The sequence below is a fragment of the Bubalus bubalis genome, chromosome 3, assembly GCF_019923935.1.
Source record: "Bubalus bubalis isolate 160015118507 breed Murrah chromosome 3, NDDB_SH_1, whole genome shotgun sequence".
In the NCBI taxonomy this organism is placed as follows: Eukaryota; Metazoa; Chordata; class Mammalia; order Artiodactyla; family Bovidae; genus Bubalus; species Bubalus bubalis.
The window spans coordinates 32,733,241-32,753,618 of NC_059159.1; the positions used below are offsets into that span (position 1 = coordinate 32,733,241).

The 20,378-nt window shown below is 45.6% G+C and overlaps 1 protein-coding gene across 7 annotated transcripts in view; it reads right to left on the reverse strand.

The window, feature by feature from the left end:
• Window positions 1-20,378, reverse strand: part of DNAH9 (dynein axonemal heavy chain 9) — a 284,870-nt gene that overhangs the window by 252,031 nt on the left and 12,461 nt on the right. For all 7 annotated transcript variants that reach the window (XM_045164838.1, XM_045164842.1, XM_045164840.1 and 4 more), the window contains exons 5-7: window positions 14,258-14,469; window positions 12,916-13,149; window positions 1,467-1,634 (exon numbers count right to left, since the gene is read on the reverse strand). In XM_045164838.1, coding sequence (XP_045020773.1) covers window positions 1,467-1,634; window positions 12,916-13,149; window positions 14,258-14,469 — 614 coding nt within the window. The remainder of the gene's footprint in view (window positions 1-1,466; window positions 1,635-12,915; window positions 13,150-14,257; window positions 14,470-20,378) is intronic.

The window sequence follows — 20,378 nt, forward strand, 5'->3', positions numbered from 1 at the left end:
AAAAGTAAGCTAATTTAACAACTATACACTATTTATTCTAACTACACTTAATTGCTTAAGACAGCAGCTAGCCATTGTCCCCACGGTTGCCAAATTTAGCAAATAAAATTACAGGACGCCTGTTAAATTTAAATTTCAGATCAACAAAGAATTTTTTTTTTTTTTAGTATAAGCCTGTCCCAATTAACTGTATTTTATTCAGCAACACAGAGCATGGTCTTTCTTCGAATGTAGCAATTTACAGAGAACATTGATTTTCAGAGAAACATCTCTAATTTGTGAAATTATTATCTCTTATTATTGCTTTACAATAGCTATGCATACTTTTATGAAAAGATAAAGAAAAGTAGGAAAACATAGTAGTATTTCTCTACTTCCCAAACCCAACCATACTAACATTGGAGCACACTTCTCTATGTACAGGATTTTGTTTTGTATTGTTTTATCACATGGTAGAAAACATACAGTATAGATCCTGCTTTGTAAGCCAACTTTTTTCCTACTTTAAACTAATGGAACTTTTAGAAAGTTCCATTTCCTGGGTTTGGCCAGCTAAGATCCCCCTAGACAATGGAAGGGGGCTCCCAGGTGGTTCAGTGGTAAAGAATCCACCTGCCAATGCAGGAGATGCGGGTTCCGTCCTTGGTCAGGAAGGTCCACTGGAGGAGAAAATGGCAACCCACTCCAGAACTCTTGCCTGGAGAATTCCAAGGACAGAGGAACCTCGTGGGCTACAGTGCATGGGACTGCAGTCAGACACAAGTGATGACTGAGCATGAACGCAGACAGTGGAGGGTGCTCAGAGCAGATTCTTGTTCAACTGCTTTTTCCTTTTCCCTCAAATGCCCTAAAATTCCTTCTCCAGTAATCCAGCCATTCCCTTCCCGGGAACTCCATTCCCTGTTTCTGTACCAACCCTTTTGCTTCTTTTGGTTCCTGCAGTCTTGCACTTGTTGGTCTCAGCTCTCCTGCACTACAGGTGGGATGTGGACTCCTGTATCCTGATCCTGGAAAATGCAATGTTGGCCCTTGCCTCATCCTGAGGTCTCTCTAGGGAACTAGAGTCTGATCAGAAAACTGGGCTACTGCGTCACTTACCCCTCTGCGGGCCACTAATGAAATTCTGCCTGGGTGTGCCTGGCCTTCACACAGCAGATGCTGCTCAAAGCTTAAAGCTTTGGGAGCTGCAGAGTGGCTGCTGCCTCCACCATCACCCCATCTCCATCTCAGCATCTCTGAAACCCTGGGTATCTTCAGTCCGAAGAAGTCAGCAGTTGGAAAACACCCTCCCCTGACTTCTCTCCTGACACAAAGGATAATTAATTGTGGTCTCTGCCAATAAAACCATGGGGACCACAGAGCCAAAGAAAACGCACAGGGGAAATGCAAGTAAATACCCAGGCTAGAGGCTGCAGGCATCTGAGAAAAAGAGACAAAGCTCGCAAGGTAGCTCTTCCAAGCCCTACCACACTCTGGAGATCCAAGCAGTCGTAGGAAGAGTCTGAGAAGACCCTGTACATCTCTTGAAATTCGGTGTACATCTGCTGGGCCTGCTGGCTCAAGGCACTTCCTCTGATACCACTGAACTCAAGCTTTTCCAGTTTGTGGAAATCCAAAGTTGTCTTCAGAAGATCCTGTGAAGACAATTTGCAATGGAATTAAGACAACGAGGATGACAACAACAGCGGATGATGCACAAACTGGTACAGGAAGGGCTGGAAATTATACGGGGGTGGCGGTTGCTTAGGAAAATGTGAAGCTTGATTAGTTTTGTAACCTTTTTATAAGATTGGGCTGATATAAATAACTCTTGGTGACATGCGATAACACAGAGAAAATTCCAATAAATAAAATTTACTCGCACACAAAAACCAAATTTATGCTTCAACCTCTTTCTGTGTTCTCTCATAAATAATAAAATACAATAATAACACTATTTACATGGCCGGTGGCTTTATTCCCATTTAAGAAACCAATTTTAAATGGACCATGTTGTGTGGTTCCAGAATGATGGCTGTCTTGGAAGGAACTGACAGGAAAGTGGATCCTCTGAGTAGTCCTGAGGACAAGCTCAGAGGTGGCGCCAACATTCTCAGCAACGACTTCTGCCAAGAAAAGACATCTGCGGGGTCCCCTTGCTGAGCGTACCTGGGACTGTAGACCCTGTGGCCAGCTGGGTGTTGGTGGGTGATGACCTGACATCTTTGTATTGGGATAACAACAGTGAGTGAATCAAGTCAGTGTAGGCTCAGGATGGCACCCAGTAAATAGGCAGTGAGTATGTGTTACTGTCACCATTGACATGGCAGTTCCCAGCAGGGCTCTGGATCAAGTGACAGGTGACAATACAACCTAGAGCCCTGGTGAAGGGGCGAGGGCGGTGATGCTGCTTGAGTCCATCAAGGACGCTTCACTTCTGATAGGATAGGAGCCTTCAGAACACATCTAACTCTGCATCTAACTGATCTATCACAACTACCCGTTGAAAATCACAAAGTCTCTAAATCAAGGCATGCTTCCTGCTGTACCTTCCAATCTGTGTGCTTAGCTCTTCAGCAGCAAAGAGGGAGACTGGGGTACCTTTGTGTCATTTTGGCAAACATGTGACAGGGATCCCTGGGAGGCAGTCCTCCACCCTGAGGAGATTTAAAAGGCAAGAAGAGGGAAAAGTGTCCCAAGACTGGAAACCCAGCAGGTCTTGATATCATTCCAGGGGATGCCCATATCACTGGCCACTGCTCTGGACTAACCCATCAGGATAGGAGAGGGCAGCCCATCTCTTGCTTCTCACCAAGATACCAAGCCCAGCAGCAGAGACAGAGGCACTGGGAAGTTGTAAAAAGTGGCTGACTTTTCCTGCATTTTCAGGTGGGTACCCATCCTTACAGCCATGGACAGCCGTCTAAGTCCCTTTTTTGCTCAGCTAGGCTGAGTACATCATGAGAAACGCTGGGCTGGAGGAAGCACAAGCTGGAATCAAGATTGCCAGAGAAAAAGCAATAAACTCAGATATGCAGATGACACCACACTTAACAGCAGAAAGCAAAGAACTAAAGGGCCTCTTAATGAAAGTGAAAGAGGAGAGTGAAAAAGTTGGCTTAAAACTCAACATTCAGAAACCTAAGATCATGGCATCTGGTCCCATCACTTCATGGCAAATAAATAGGGAAACAATGGAAACAGTGACAGACTTTATTTTGGGGGGCTCCAAAATCACTGCAGATGGTGACTGCAGCCATGAAATTAAAAGAGGCTTGCTCCTTGGAAGAAAAGCTATGACCAACCTAGACAGCATATTAAAAAGCAGAGACATTACTTTGCCAACAAAGGTCCATCTAGTCAAGGCTATGGTTTTTCCAGTAGTCATGTATGGATGTGAGAGTAGGACTAAAAAGAAAGCTGAGCACTGAAGAATTGATGCTTTTGAACTGTAGTGTTGGAGAAGACTCTTGAGAGTCACTTGGACTTCAAGGAGATCCAACCAGTCCATCCTAAAGGAAATCAGTCCTGAATGTTCATTGGAAGGACTGATGCTGAAACTCCAATACTTTGGTCACCTGATAAAGAACTGATTCATATGAAAAGACTCTGATGCCGGGAAAGATTGAAGGCAGGAGGAGAAGGGGATGACAGAGGATAAGGTGGTTGGATGGCATCACCGATTCAATGGATATGAGTTTTGGTAGACTCCAGTGATGGACAGGGAGGCCTGGCATGCTACAGTACATGGGGTCGCAAAGAGTCGGGCACAACTGAGTGACTGAACTGAACTGAACTGAACTGATGAGTCAGGGGCTGAACTGGGAGAAAGGAGGAGGAAGAAACAGCCAACTGAAGGAAGACGTATACCCAAACCAGGAGATCCTCCCAAAGATGGGGAAAGGGGGTAGGCTTTATTCAAACACACGTTTGACTTTGTATGCAGGAAGGAAATAGCAATCAACCTGATTCAAATGAAATGGACTTTAGTAGTAATTTGAGTCATTCTGATAGGAGAAATGTACTGTGTTTGTGTTGTGGAATGTCATGTGGGTACCCATTTTTCATGTTTGTGGATGCTAATTTCAATTTTTAGGAGGTACCTTCTAACCATTTTAAAAGACAGATGCATTTCGATGTGTTTGATTATGTCAGAAAACTAGATGATAATTTTGTTATATTTTATTTCTCAAGAATTCTTGAAGCACAGTCCTGGGTGGTCACTGAAAGCTGCTTCATTTTCAATCTAACAGGTAAATCATAGATATTGTTGTTTAGTCACTAAGTCATGTCTGACTCTTCTGTGACACCATGGACTGTAGCCCGCCAGTCTTCTTTGTCCATGGGATTTCCCAGGCAAGAATACTGGAGTGGGTTTCCATTTCCTTTTCCAGGGGATCTTCCAGACCCAGGGTTCAAACCTGCATCTCCTGCATTGGCAAGCAGGTTCTTTACCACTGAGAGACCAGGCAAGCCCCAAAAGAATACTTACATAATCATTCTATTTTTGGAGAAACTCTGGTCACTAGAAACAATGGATATTTATGTTGCTTAACAAACACGTGATGGGCAATACATTTATTTAGGGTTCAGTTCAAGGTCTTAATCCTTTCCTTACCCCTCCCCCAAATAAAAGAGACTCTTACTCTACTTTTCTCCTACACTCTGTATGCCCTTCTTCTGTATAAGCTTTTCTTCAGAACTCTTAATCACTCTCTGGCATTATAATATACTATCTGGGATTACATTATATTGTTTATTTCCTATCCACCTTTCTCAGTAGGTTGTAAACACCCCAGAGATCCCATTGTATTTTCCATCCCTGGAAGAGTCCCGGATGTTGAAGAAATACTTGTTGAATGAAGGAAGATGTCATCTTTGACCTTGGACTTAGCGACAGGACCTCCAGGAGAGGTGACAGGGTGGTAGAGACTCTAGGAACATTGGACTCAGAGCAATTGGATAAAATAAAGAGAATTAAGACAAGAACAGAGAATTAGGAAGCAAGGCAAAACTGTGCCTTTGAACGTTTGATGAGCTGTGGTCAAGTGCGAGGCAGAACCCTGCATGGCCCTGAGGTGAGGGCAGAACTAAGGAAAGTAAGTGAAAAGGACAAAGCAGAAGATTTGGGGTCAACCTGCTGGTTGAACTTACAAAATTTCTGATTTTTGACCATATTGACCTACAAGAAATGGCAGTTTTGTGTGGTTCTACTCCATGGAACACAACCATTTCATGCCTGGAAAGGTCCAGCCATACACTGGGCTGCTAAGAGAGGTGCTAAGCTCCCCAGATCTGGGTGGATTTCACAGCTCTTTTCTCTTCTGCTGCACCATGAAGCATGGGGGCTTCCCAGGTGGTGCCAGTGGTAAAGAACCTGCCTGACAACCCAGGTAGATGTAAGAGACGTGGGTTCGATCCCTGGGTAGGGAAGATCCCCTGGAGGAGGAAATGGCAACCCACTCCAGTATTCTTACCTGGAGAATCCCATGGACAGAGGAGCCTGGAGGGCTGCAGTCCATAGGGCTGCCCAGAGCTGGACATGGCTGAAGTGGCTTAGCATGCAGCATGCGGGATCTTAGTTCCCCAAGCAGGGACTGAACCCATGCCCCCTGCACTGGGAGCTCAGAGTCTTAATCATGGACCGCCAGGAAGTCCCTCTAGGTGGATTTTGAAAGTCTGATGTCATGTCACAGAGATATCATAAAGAAGATTCCTGCATCAGGCAGGAAGCTGAATTACAATCGTAGAAACAGACTTACAGAAATCATGGTGACTATATCTTTGATTCTTAAAATATTTAAATGTAAGCTCTTTCCATTGTTTATTTAGAAGTCCTCACAAAACAGATAAAAGGCCATTTAAACCCATGAGAGGTTTAGATTAAATTTTTAAAATATTCATTTTTATCCATCACTGTTGTAAACACACAAAATCCATGATACTGTATTCAGGCTGAAAATGTCAAGGTCAGGGGTAGGACACAGGGCATCATGGGAGGAGTGCTGGGGCACAGATCCCTGGGTTCACACAGCCCTGTTCTACCGTTCACCAGCTACGTGACTTTAAGCAAGACACTTAATTTTTCTAATCCTCCTTTTCCTGATCTGCATATGAGTTACAGAGTTACATGGGAAGTGCCTTTGTACAACTTCAATAAATGGTGTGTGTGCACGCTAAGTCACTTCAGTCATGTCCAACTCTTTGCGACCCTATGGACTGTAGCCCACTAGGCTCCTCTGTCCATGGAATCCTCCAGGCAAGAATACTGAAGTGGGTTGCCCTTTCCTCCTCCAGGGGATCTTTCCTACCCAGGGACTGAACTCGCATCCCCTGTGACTTCTGTATTGCAGGCAGATTCTTTACCTACTGAGCCACTTGGGAAGCCCTCAATAAATGGTGGGAAAAAAAAAAAAGTTAAAGTGTAGTCACTCAGTCATGTCTGACTCTTTGTGATGCCAAGGCCTGTAGTCTGCCAGGCTCCTCTGTCCATGCAATTCTCTAGGCAAGAATACTGGAGTGGATTGCCATTTCCTTCTCCAAGGGATTTTCCAAACCCAGGGATCCAACCTGGGTCTCTTGCATTGTGGGCAGACCATCTGAGCCACCAGGGAAGCCCTCAATGAACAGTAGGCACTGTAATTAATTAGCATCACCTCAATGTCATTAGATCAGATTGGTGGCTACGAGATGTGCACAGTAGCTGATACTCAGGTGTTGCTTTCCAGGTGGAAGCCACAAAGAGGGGTTCCGGGCAGCTGGCTGGATTGATTGGGCCCTATTCTTCTGAAAACTGTGCAACCTTTAATGGGGTGATGTGGCCCCACAAACAGCAAGCCTGTTCTCAGGAGAGGCCGCGCATCTTAAAAGAAATGTCTTCAGAATTCATTATGGGCAAACACAAAGCAGACATTCACAGACGAGAATCTCAAAAGGTCATTGGGAAAAAGACTGTTTTCTTTACCTTCTGAAGGCGGTCGACCTTATGCAGCTAATGGTCTACGCGACCGAGCGCTCAGGCCTGGCTGAAAGGGAAGCAGCCCAATTAGACCGAATGAAAGGAGCTGGCGGAGGGGCTGGAGACGTGGAAAGAGCAAGGGAAATGTGGTAGATTAGGTCAGCTTATTACCTAACTGCCTGCTAATCACTGCGCATGGAGCCTCAGCAGGAAAGCATCCCATCTTCAAGAGAATCACAGCTTTACAGCAATTTCATAGTGAAAGAGATGGGGGTTCTCCCCAAGCTGCTTACTTACTGCATTGTTGGAGGGGAGAGGCTGGGGGTGGAAACACAAACAGAGCAGCTGCAGAATCTGCAATGTTACGGCACAACAACAAACTGTATGTGTTTGTGCGTGCACGTATTGCCTGCAGCGTCATGTACACAGTGTATGTATGCACACATGTGTGTGTGGTGTGTATGCGCAATGTGTGTGGTGGGCATGTAATGCGTGGGTAGTACTGTGTGCACAAGGGCAGTGTGTATCTGCATGTGTGAGTGTGGTGTGTATGTGTGTAGTGTGCTGTGCTTATGTGCAGTGTGTGTCTGTATGTGTAGTGTTGTGGGTCTATGAGCAGTGTATCTGTATGTGTGAGTGTGGTGTGTATGTGTGTGTATGCATGCATAGTGTGGTGTGCGTGTGTGTGCACTGTGTGTCTGTATGTATGGTGTGTGTCATGTGTGGGTGCACAGGTGCACACGGAAGCACACTGCAGGAAGGCAGGATGGGGAAACAAACCCAGAGGCAGCGGAAGACTTTCCCATTTGATTTTTGACTGTTCCTTTAAATTGCAAAGACTGTATATACTTTCGGGATTTCCTTAGTAAGGCCCTTTCGTGGAGTGGGAATTATAATTTTACCCAAATGACTTATTCAGGAAAAAAAAGACCGAGAAATCATGTGGTAAAAATAGTGTGTGCAAATACAGAATAGAGTGTGTCAGGGCAGAAGAAAACCACAAAACCAATGTGGGACTCTCAAAAGGGAGGGAGGGAGGGAGGCAGGGGAACAGATCTTTATAATTGCTGGGAGACGTCTGCGTTTGGTGGAAAGACAGTGCTTGGAACCCTGTACCCTGGGGTATGAATCCCAGCTAAGCCTTGCTGAGCCTATGACTCTGGGCAAGTTCATTTTTGTGTCACACGTAACAATGCTCATTTGTTAGAGGTACTGATACCCAGCTCTTTCCAAGGTTGTAAGGCTGCAGCTCTGACATGAGATTGGCTCTTGAAAGATGTTAATTCTTTCTTGGTCTATTCTTCCTTTCCCTCCCAGGGGTTGGCTCTCTAAGAGATTAGCTGCATCATGGGGATGGTGAGGAGGAGGAAGGGGAGGAGGAGGACAAGGTTTGCAGAGAATGCAATTACTCCACATGCCTCTGCAGACAGACCTGCAGGATGGCTCAGCAAGTCAGGACCTCTGGCCAAGCAGTCCTGCCCTCACCTTCATTTAGCAGGTGCCCAGAGGACTGATGCTGAAGCTGAAGCTCCAATACTTTGGCCACCAGATGCAAAGAGTTGACTCATTGGAAAAGACCCTGATGCTGGGAGAGACTGAAGGCAGGAGAAGGGGACGACAGAGGATGAGATGGTTGGATGGCATCACCGACTCAATGGACATGAGTTTGAGTAAGCTCCGGGACATGGTGAAGGACAGGGAAGCCTGGCGTGCCGCATGCAGTCCATGTTGCAGAGTCGGACATGACTGAGCGACTGAATGGCAAAAGAGGAGAAACATCCATATGCACAATAAAACTTTCCTGTTTCAAAGAGCGAAGAAAAAAAAAAAAGGCCAGGCAAATCAGAAGGGAAAACAGAACAATGGAGATTAAAAACCAGCCCTAAACAACCTCACTCTTGTGAGCAGGCAGAGAGGGAAATGCACTGAAATCATTTTATTAACTTGGCTTCATGTATTTATTAATTGCAGCTGCCCATGTTTTAGGGGCCACAAAGTATACAGAACGGCAAGATGAATAAGGCTGGGTTCATGCTAATTCTTGCTGGAGAGAAACAGATTAACCTCATCTCAAACAGGCATCGATCACAGAGATACACAGAATGTTAACTAAAGGGCGATGTGAAATATGCCCAGAGCCGATCGATAGCCTGTGTCTTGCTGCACTGAGCTGAGTGGGGAAGAGACAGGGAAGACAGGGGCCAGGGGGCATATCTGAGCAAATGTTTGGAGATGAAAGATGAAAGAAGGAGAAATGCCCAGACGAAGGAAAGGAACAGCCACAGGAAAAGGCAGAATCAGGGAAACACAGGGTGAACAGAGTTAAGAGAAACTAAACAAGAGAAAGAAGAAAACAGAGAAGGGGAGCGAGACCAGCAGAAAAGGAAGAGGGAAGAGGAAGGAAGAGGGAAAATGAGTGGACAAAAGAAGTGGAGGCACTTGGCCTAAGAGCAGACAAGTGAACCAGAGCCAGGGACAGAAAACTTACGAGAGGAACAGGAGCAGGACCAGGTGACATTCAACTCATCTTCTAATTAAACTGGGGCAACTGCTTTTTGCTTTTTATGTATCTGTGCATTGATTAAGAAGGAAAAAGCAACCAGAGAGTGGACTCTTGCAAGGGTAATGACTCTGGGGAGGCTAGTGGCCAGGGCCGCATGTGGTTACTGAATAAACCCAGCAGATTAGGCGCCCAACTTCAGGATAGCTGTCTATATGCAAAGTCACATCATTAACGTGTGTGCAGGGCCCCAGGCCACAGCCCAACAGCCTTGCAGAGCTGAGCGTTGCTCCTTGGCTTCCACTGCGAGGACCATCCTCGGGGCTAGGGAGACTGTGAAGGCGGTTGTCTGCCCTGGTCCCCACGGTGCCCGGGGCAGGCAGGAGCGAGAGAGTCTCTGTCACCTCCAGTTAAAAGAGAGTGAACAGGTTGGTGTTGGAGAGGAGAGGGATGGAATGGAGAAGAAGGGGAAGAGAGGCTGCTCCTCAAGGGCTGTAGTTGAAATGGTGCCAAAAACAAAGCATTTAGGAAAAAGCTAGGCATCAATTATTTATATTCTCCGTGATCCCAGAGAAGGATTTAAGGTGCATCTTTCATAAGATCTAGGGTCTGGCCTTCTGGCTCATACATTTTCTGTCTCTGTTCCCACCTTCACCAGTCTTCGTTTCCCCAGAGAATTCCTACTCCAGTTTCTAAATTTATTTCCTCTTGTACTCCCCACTTTCTCAGAGGCCCTCTGGGTTAGGAACCCCTCTTTCTTGCTCCCAATATCACACCAGTTTTGCTTTTATTGGGCTTCCCTGTGGCTCAGATGGTAAAGAATCTGCTTGCCATGTAGAAGACCTGGGTTTGATTCCTGGATCAGGAAGATCTCCTGGAGGAGGGCATGGCAACCCACTCCAGTATTCTTGCCTGGAGAATCCCATGGACAGAGGAGCCTGGTGGGCTGCAGTCCATGGGGTCAAAAAGAGCTAGACATGACTAAGTGACTAACACACACACACTTTGCTTTTATCATGGCACTTAATACACCTCAGTGAAGCTTCAAGATTTTATTGTCTTCCCATCCCTGGATCTCCTCCATCAATCTCTGCCTTCTTCATGTTTTCTGGTCCGTGGGCTTCTTACAGGCAAAACTGTATCCTAGGCACCGTCCTGCCCCTGGGGCCCCAGCTCAGAGCCTGGTGCATGGTGCCTAGAGCATGGCAGTGCTGGAACTATGCTTTGGGGCCTGAAGTGAAGAGATTCCGTCTTATCTTCTCTAATCCTCATAATCGCATGATCTCTGCCATGCGATTATCACTACCTCCTCTCAACACAGCCCTTCTCTTCACCCCAAATCTCTGCTGATCATGGATAGAAACATGCTTCTGATTCCATCTCAGTCTCCTGGCTTCTGATCCCTTCTCAGTCTCCTGGCTTCTGATTCCTTCTCAGTCTCCTGGCTTCTGATTCCTTCTCAGACTCCTTGGCTATTGTCCTAATCTTGAATTTGACCCTGCATCTCCCAAATTAATTTTAGGATAAGTATGTATTTTGTTTTGTCATATCCACTACTCTCCCTGCAAAGTTTCATCAGTGAATACAGAGCTGCAAAGCATGAAAACACATGGTAATCACACTAAATCCTGAAACGGAAAACAGTCAAAAGAGAAAGGCCCTTGTTTTCTTACCTTGGTCCTTAAACTAACATTTGCATTGACTTTTAAACAACTGGGGGAGAAGAGTAAAAGTCGTATTTCATTTGTACAGGGATTCGTCCTAGTCTTGGGCTTCCCAGGTGGTGCAAGCGGTAAACAACCCACATACCAGTGCAGGAGACACAGGAGACTTGGGTTTGATCCCTGGGTTGGGAAGATCCCCTAGAGGAGGAAATGGCAACCCACTCCAGTATTCTTGTCTGGAAAATCCCATAGACAGAGGAGCCTGGCGGGCTACCATCCATCCACAGGGTTACAGAGTCAGACACAACTAAAGCAACTTAGCACTCATGCTAGTCATGTAGTTTTTGGAGCCACCTTGATGGTGGGGAAGTGGAGAAGTTCAAGGTAGTGGCTTTGTGGGCATGGCCAGCTGCATCCAGGTCCGCTCACTGGCCATTTCCTGTGAGACCTCTAGCAAGAAGATTATGCGTAATTTGAAAACCAACTGAATGTGTCAACTGATTCCTTGAGACTCCTTCCTGAGACTATGATCAGAATTTCCTAAACTTCTAGTAGAACTACACCACATGATGACTATTCTAAGAAAGTTACTGAATCGCGGGTTCTTCCAGCCAACGCGAGGCTGATCACCCTGTTGTCTCGGACCTCTTCTTACTCTGCGCTTTGCTGGTTTTCACTTGTTCACTTTTTATTTGGTCATCCTACCTTTAGGCAGACAGACGTGAAATAAAGAAAAGGCCAAATGCTAACCTAATGACATAGCCTGGGAATTGCAGATACACTATAATTCTCTTACTGCATTCTCCATACATAAAATGTAATGAAAATTAGATATAAGAGAAAACTTAATTTCCATTAGAGAATAAAATAGGATTTCCACATACCTTGAAAGGCAGCTATTCTTAAAAATTAATTAATTTGATAAATATTTGTTTCTTCCTCATTTTTTTCTTTTTTTGAAATCTTAAACACTACACTTTATTTTAAAAATTATTTTACAATGTTATGTTAGTTTCAGGTGTACAGCTAAGTGATTCAGATATATATGCATATATATATACACACATATATACACACACACACACATATATATATATATATACACATAGCTACATACACACATATCTACATACACACATATATGGTAGTGGTAGTTTAGTTGCTCAGTCATATCTGATTCTTTGCAACCCATGGATTGTAGCCCACCAGCTTCCTCTGTCCATGGGATTCTCCAGGCAAGAATACTGGAATGGTAGCCATTCTCTTCTCCAGGGGATTTTTTTCTGACCCAGGGATCAAACCTAGGTCTCTTGTGTTGCAGGCAGATTCTTTACCAACTGAGCCACCAGGTAAGCCCTGGTGGCTTATATACACACATATACTTTTCAGATTCTTGTCCCATATAGGTTATTACAGAATATTGAGCATAGTTCCTTGTGCTATACAGTAGGACCTTGCTGATTATCTATTTTACATATAATGGTGTATACTGTTACTCCCCAAACTCCTAATTTATCCCTCCCCACCTCTCTTTCCCCTTTGGTAATCATGTTTGTTTTCTGTGTCTGTGAGTCTGTTTTTGTGTAGTAAATAAGTTCATTGGTATTATTTATTTAGATTCCACACATAAGTGATATCGTATGGTACTTCTCCTTCTCTGCCTGACTTACTTCACTCGATATGACACTCTCTAGATCCCTTCATGATGCTGCACATGATGACATTTCATTCTTTGTTGCTGCTGCTACTTTTTGGATCCCTAGGCTGCTCCCTCCTGCAAGGAACCAGGGGCCTGACGGGAGGAGAACACTCACCTGCACCATGCCCAGTCGCCCTAGGAAGCCATCCAGTCGCACAAAGACCAAAGAGGACTGGAAATCCCACTCGCGGACTTCCTGGTTCTCTTTGAAGTAAGAATGGAGATTCTCCCTTCTGTCCTGAAACAGCTGCTTGAAGAAGCTCAGGGTGTCCACGACCACATGCAGTTTCCTCTGACTTTCTTCCACCTCACCTCTCAGGAGGTCTTCTGGGCAGAGATAAACAGAGGCCTGGAGGGCAGACAGGTGAGTGGCACTAAGTCTGGCTGCAGGTACAGGATGGTCCTCAACTCTGCCCAGCCTACAGCTCTTCACTGAGCGACTGCCCATGCAAAACTTACCAGAAGCCTAATACAGGAAACGTCAGACCCCATTCTGTAGTCCCACAGAGGGACTGGGACCTGGGTTCTAGCCACGGTCAGTGACTGGCTCAGGGATGGCGAGTGACCAGTCAGAGACAAGGAAACACAGTCAGACTTCTCTTGGGACAGCTGGGGCTGGACAGGTATCCTTTCCAGGTTTTTGTTGTGACTCACTGGCTTTCTGGGCTCCCCTAGTGGCTCAGATGGTAAGAATCTACCCGCCAATGCAGGAAACACGGGTTCCATCCCTGATCCGGGAAGATGCCACATGGTGAGAAGCAACTAAGCCAGTGCATCCCAACTATTGAGCCTGTGCTCTAGAGCCCAGGGGCCGCAACTATTGAAGCGGTGTGCCATAGAGCCTGTGCTCCACAGCAAGAGAAGTCACCACAGTGAGAAGCCCGTGCGTTGCAACTAGAGAGTAGCCCCTCCTTGCTGCAAGTAGAAAAAAAAGCCTGAATGCAGCAGCCAAGACCCAGTGCTGCCAGATAAATATATAAACAAAATCATATATACATATATAAAGATCCTTCAGGAGGTTGAAATTCACCATCTCTACCCTGTGCCCAAACCCAGGTCCTCCAAAGTACCCCAGCAGGACTGAGAACAGTTTTGGGAGTTACTGGCTATGATGATAAAGCAATTCAAGTCTGAGAATCCTCTGCTAAGTCTCTTTAGTCATGTCTGACTCTTTGCGACTCCATGGACTGTAGCCTGCCAGGCTCCTCTGTCCATGGAATTCTCCAGGCAAGAATACTGGAGTGGGTAGCTATGCCCTTCTCCAGGGGATCTTCCAGATCCAAGGATTGAACCTGGGTCTCCTGCATTGCAGGTAGATTCTTTACCATCTGAGCCACCAGAGGAGAACGCTTTGGGCCCTCATTATTGCTCTGGAAAAAAAAGGTGCACACTCTACTCTTCTTGTGACTTGGACCATCCAGCCCCCGGGGTGGGGTTGGGGACTGCTGGGTGTCCACCTGCTGGACCAGAAGGTTGCAGATCTCTTGCAGCAGCACTGTGAGTCGCCCTGGGCAGCGGTAAGATTCACACGTGGCCCAGATCAGGCAGACCACGTGCAGCAGGGGCCGCAGCCGGGGCTTCACGTCGGGAAACTCCAGGCTCTCGAGGTCCTCCAGTTGACGACGCAGTGGCGCCAGGTGGGTGTAGATGTCCTGCGCCTCCGTCAAAGCTGGAAGGAACGGGAGACAACCCATCACAGTACCAGCTTGAGGCTCACACCCGCCAAACAGAGCCCTGGGGCCTGGGCATGAAGGATCAGAAAACAAGGGTTGTGATCTCTTCCTGGGCTGAGGGAGCAGAGAGGGCTGGCCAGCTTTTGTGAGGAAACACTGAAATCAGAAGAGCCCTGGGCAGCTGGGAGAGGGGTCTGAGGAGCCTCTCTTACAGAATTCTTGTATCTGGACGGCCTCCTCGCCCTCCCAAGCCCAGGCCCTCTGGTGCTGTGTGTGTAGAAAATGCTCGGTGACTGTTTGCTGGTATTACCTCTGAGGTAATATGGGATGGATGACAGAGGACGGGTTTTAAGAGTCAGAAAGATCTGCCTTCAAATGCCGATACATCAAATGTGTGACCTCAGGCATGACTATCCTGTCTGAATCTCAACAACAGGCTGAACAGTCACTCATGTAAAGGGTTCTTGTGAAGGCAGCAAAGATGGCTAGCTCAGTGCTTGTACCAAAGGAGGTGTTGCATGCACGATCACATCTCTAATAAATATTTGCCAATAAAGAATCTCATTGAGCTCTTACGGAGGACAAGTCACAGGGAATAGAGAAATAGCTCAGGCTGATTATGGCAAGGCTCTGCTGGTCTTCAAAGCCAGGAAAACCTCCTGCCATTTCCACTGAATGAAGCCGAGGAAAAAGAGCACTTTCCATCTGCCGTCCTGTGGTGGCTGAGAGGGGAAAGGAGGAAAACCGTAGCTCTGGGTGCTAATTATGCAGAGCCACTTAGAGGGGATGCAAAGACCCAGAAACGGGTGTTTAGGAAGGCTGGTTCTTTCCTGGGCAGGTAACCCGGCACTGTCATGTGACAGCAGATGGTCTTGGGTTATTTTATGTGGATGAAGCTCTGTATTCATCCTAAAAGAAACTCAAAATATATACACTGTTTAGTAAACAGTTTCAATATACCAAACACCATCCCACTCATAGAAAAACTCATAGAAAATCATGTGAGGTAGCTTCATTATTTCCACTTTGTAAACAAAGGAATTAGGACCTAGGAACTTCTCTGGTTGTCCTGTGATTAAGACTCCACACTTTTGATGAAAGGGGCATGGGTTCAATCCCTGGTCAGGGAACTATGATCCTGCATGCTGCGTGGTACAGCCAAAAAATAACAAATTTCTTTTTCTAATTTTTTGTAATTTGTTGCATGCTCAGTTGTGTCCGACTCTGCAGGACCCCACAAGAACTGTAGCCCTTCAGGCTCCTCTGTCCATGAGATTCTCCAAGCAAGAATACTGGAGTGGGTTGCCATTTCCTCTTCCAGGGGATCTATCTTCCTGACCCAGGGATAGAACCTGCATCTCCTGCATTGGCAGGTGGATTCCTTACCACTTGAGCTAGCAGAGAAGCCCAATAAATAGATAAGTAAATAAAACCACTGTACCATCCAATAAAAATTGCTGAAAATTAAAAACAAACAACAAACAAACAAAAAAACAACAACAACTAAGACCTAAATAACCTGCCTTGAGTCTACCAGTTAATTGGTCAGCCCTGCCCGGCTGAGCAAAAGCAGGATTATACCCGAGTTTATTATATTGAACCCCTGGCTTGATGGCTGTGGGGCTCACTACACATGGGAGTTTGGGGTGTGTACATCAAGGTTTGGGATGTATATCAAGCTTTATACCCCAAATGGAGTTGTGGGAAGGACTACATGAACCCAATTTTTAAAAGACAGATGTCATGGTAAATCAACTAGAACAGCAATTCTTAAATGGGAGGGTTTTATGGAAGTATCAGAACCACTGTAGGGTTGGGGGTGTCAGAATCCAACAATCATTCCAATGAGCACATGCTCAGGCTTTCATCTGTGCCTTGAGGGAAGAGAAACAGAGCATCACACCACAGGAGCCTCCTTTTCATGTTGTACTTTTTAATAAGAAAAATCTCCTTTAATCATACAAATACACACTCCCCTGATTTTCAAGAGCTCAACACTTGAGGGCTGGCTCATCTACTCCAGGGTGCAGTCATCTTGGCTCACAAGGCAGATGAAGAAAGATACAGAGTTAGGCTGCTGCTGCTGCTGCTGCTAAGTCGCTTCAGTCGTGTCCAACTCTGTGCGACTCCATAGACGGCAGCCCACCAGGCTCCCCCGTCCCTGGGATTCTACAGGCCAGAACACTGGAGTGGGTTGCCATTTCCTTCTCCAATGCATGAAATTGAAAAGTGAAAGTAAAGTTGCTCAGTCGTGTCCGACTCTTAGCAACCCCATGGACTGCAGCCTACCTGGCTCCTCCGTCCATGGGATTTTCCAGGCAAGAGTACTGGAGTGGGGTGCCATTGGTTAACAGCTTTTAAAAAATGCAAATATAGGGAATATCCTGGTGGCCTAGTGGTTAGGACTCCGTGTTTCCACTGCACAGTGCCTGGGTTTGATCCCTGGTTGGGGAACTAAAATCCCACAGGCCGGGCAATGTGGCCAAAAAAACCAAACCAAACAGATTCAAATATAAACCCCAGTTGTACAGAAATATGTGTGGTTTGCTGGTAAATCTTTAACCACAAGCTCTTCTGGGACAAAAGCCTTGATCCCAAAAGCCTTTAGCATTTGCCAATTTCTGGGATGTAAATACTCCTAATCTTCCACCGTGTCTGATCTCAAGCTACTAACTTGATGTCACTGAGTGCTGGGGAGTGGGTGTTGACAAGGGTTGCATGCGATGGGCTCTCATGGGAACCTGAGAGCCAGTTTCATGGCAGCTCCAGAAAACCTCTGGACTTTACTTCTCTCCCCACATACACGTGCTAAGTAGCTTCAGTCGTGTCCAACTCTTTGCAAGCCCATGGACCATAGCACACCAGGATCTTCTGCCCATGGGATTCTCCAGGCAATACTGGAATAGGTTGCCATGACCTCCTCTAGGGGATCTTCCTGACCCAGGGATAGAACCCATGTCTCTTATGTCTCCTGCATTGGTAAGCAGGTTCTTTACCACTAGTACCACCTGGGAAGCCCTTTTCTCCACACGCTTCTACCCACAAATATGCTGGACTGGCAACTGGTCCGCACTGTGCCAACCTTGCCTCCTAGCGGCCAGAGGCAGGAACTCCCTGCTTGGTCTTTACCTCCCTGGTCTTTTCTTTCCCAGGTACCCTTACTGTTCCCAAGGTTTTTTGCTGCCCAATCAATTGCACTTCAGAAAATCTCGTTCACACACATTTTTCTACGTTCTTTAAACCTCCTTCTTTACTCCCCATGTGCCCACCAATCCAGGACTATATCTTTTCCTCCCCTTCTCTTCTGTCCATCTGTGAGCCAAAGAACTACCCTGATCATGACATACAGTATGTGCAAAGCACATACTATCTGCAGAATAAGGACAAAAACTCTGAAATTAAATTAGAAATGAGGAAAATCAGGTGCCAGCTAAAATATTTTTATTCTCTGAAGATCCCAATAAAATTTCTGACCAAGTCTGTACCTGGCAACTATGATCAAAATTCCTCTTCTTCCATTATTTGGATTGAGTTATATATTTCAAGGATTTCTATTTTTACAGTGGTATTTCTCTGAGACAATTATGATGATATTGTCTTTTTTTTTTTCTAATTTCTTTTCATTGCCATAATATATTCTTTTGCAAAAAACTTTTAGAAGGCGGTCTGGGGAACCAAATCTTTTATTACTATTAATCAATGTGAATGATTGTACTCTATTAATCTTTTAATGTGAAAAATATACTTGGGGCTCTAAATAATAAACTCATAAATATGCTTTTTTTATGTTTTATTCCAGAGCCTCAAATTTCCATCCTTGGCATACCCCCTTTATGATATTTGTCATCACCGCCTACAACCTGTAGTATTACCTCATACCTTTCCCTAATTTGACTCTAATTTTAACCTAAATAAAATCATATAAAATGAAACCATTAAATCTCTATAAAACCATAAATGGAAATCTCTCATTACATGCCAAAAAAAGGAGTTACTCTTTTGCATATTTTAAAATATGGATGAACCTAGAGCTTGTCATACAGAAAGTCAGAAAAAGAGAAACAGATATCGTATATTAATGTATATGTAATGGAATCTAGAAAAATGGTATTGATGAACCTATTTGTAGGGCAGGAAATACAGATGCAGATATAGAGAATGGATGTGTGGACACAGTGGGGGAGGGAGAAGGTGGGATGAATTGAGAGTAGCATTGGCATATATCCACTGCCATGTGTAAAACAGACAGCTAGTGGGAAGCTGCTGTCCAGCACAGGGAGCTCAGCTGGGTGCTCTGTGATGACCTAGAGGGGTGTGATGGGGAGGAGGTTAGGAGGGAGGCTCAGGAGGGAGGAGATATATGTATACATACAGCTGATGCATGTTGAACACAGAAACTAACACAACGCTGTAAAGAAATTATCTTCCAATTTAAGAAATAAATTAATTAAATTAAATTTAAAACATAAAAAATAAAATACACCTGCCCAGACATCTACCCCAGCTCTCTCTCATACTAACAGTGGTTCACAGATCACTTCTGGGGACACTACCTCATTTGAATTGGAGTATAAATTGGGAACAACATTTGATTGCTCTGAGACACAAAACCTCTCAGAGAAGCAACAGACTGGGGCCCCAGTAGGAACCCCATTCCAAGCCAGCTCTAGGTGCTGGCAGAGGGCCTCTGGGATGAGAAATTAGGGTCCAGAAGGACCCCAGAGACTAGCTCCTTAAGCCAGCTATTCTCTGTTATAAATTCTGTTATAAAGCACAAGTCAGAAACTCCACCATTGGTACTTTTATTCCTTCATCTGCATGGTTTCCAAACCCCACACGATAAGGAAGAGAAGGTGGGACAGGGTTCCACCAGTGGGCTCTGGACACAGGACACTCCCTCTTTAGCACAGCAAATACACCTTGGTAAGTTTTACATTCTGGATTGACACAGGAGATTGCATTTAAAGAAAGAGTTCTGATAGAGAAAAAGCACTTGAGAATCACTGCTGAGATTAACCTTGCTGCTGCTGCTTCAGTCGTGTCCGACTCTGTGCCACCCCAGAGATGGCAGCCCACCAGACTCCCCCGTCCCTGGGATTCTCCAGGCCAGAACACTGGAGTGGGTTGCCATTTCCTTCTCCAATGCATGAAAGTGAAAAGAGAAAGTGAAGTCGCTCAGTCATGTCCGACTCTTAGCGACCCCATGAACTGCAGCCTACCAGGCTCCTCTGTCCATGGGATTTTCCAGGCAAGAGTACTGGAGTGGGGTGCTAGTGCCTTCTCTGGAGATTAATCTTAAATAGCATGAAATTGCAAACACCCTTAGAAGCACATTTCAACCTACAATACCCAAAAGCCCGGAGGAGGTTTGAGAGGAGAAAGAAGTGAAGTGCACTGATGAGGGGAGAGGGAGCCCTGAAAGGATTTACCTACTTCTAAGTATAGACTCTGCTGGATTTGCAGTTTTGACGAGGGCCGATCTTGTCTGGTGCTCAGATGACCAGGAAACTGCAGTCCCCTCTGACACAAGTAGGAACAGAAAAGGCAGAATGGAGGTAGAAATGGAACAGAAACTTTCCAAGGAGCTGGGGGTGGAAGCACATGGACTCCAGAGGTGAGGGATTATGATTTACAGTCAGCAAAGAACTCACACTTACATCCTCTCCCAGCAGCTCAGGGAAGCAGGCGGCAAGCGTATGCATTACACGCAAAAGCTCAGAGAGGTTAGGTGACTCTGCCAGGGTCTCAGAGCTCTAGAAATGCAAATATAGCACAGGGTGGCTACTTTCCTGCTTCTAGGTTTGGTATTCTTGCCAATGTGCTAAACCATCTCAGGTCGGAGGGCTGCGAGGACTAGAAGCTGCTGAAATCAGAGAGGAAGATAATCCGGCACTAAATAAGAAAG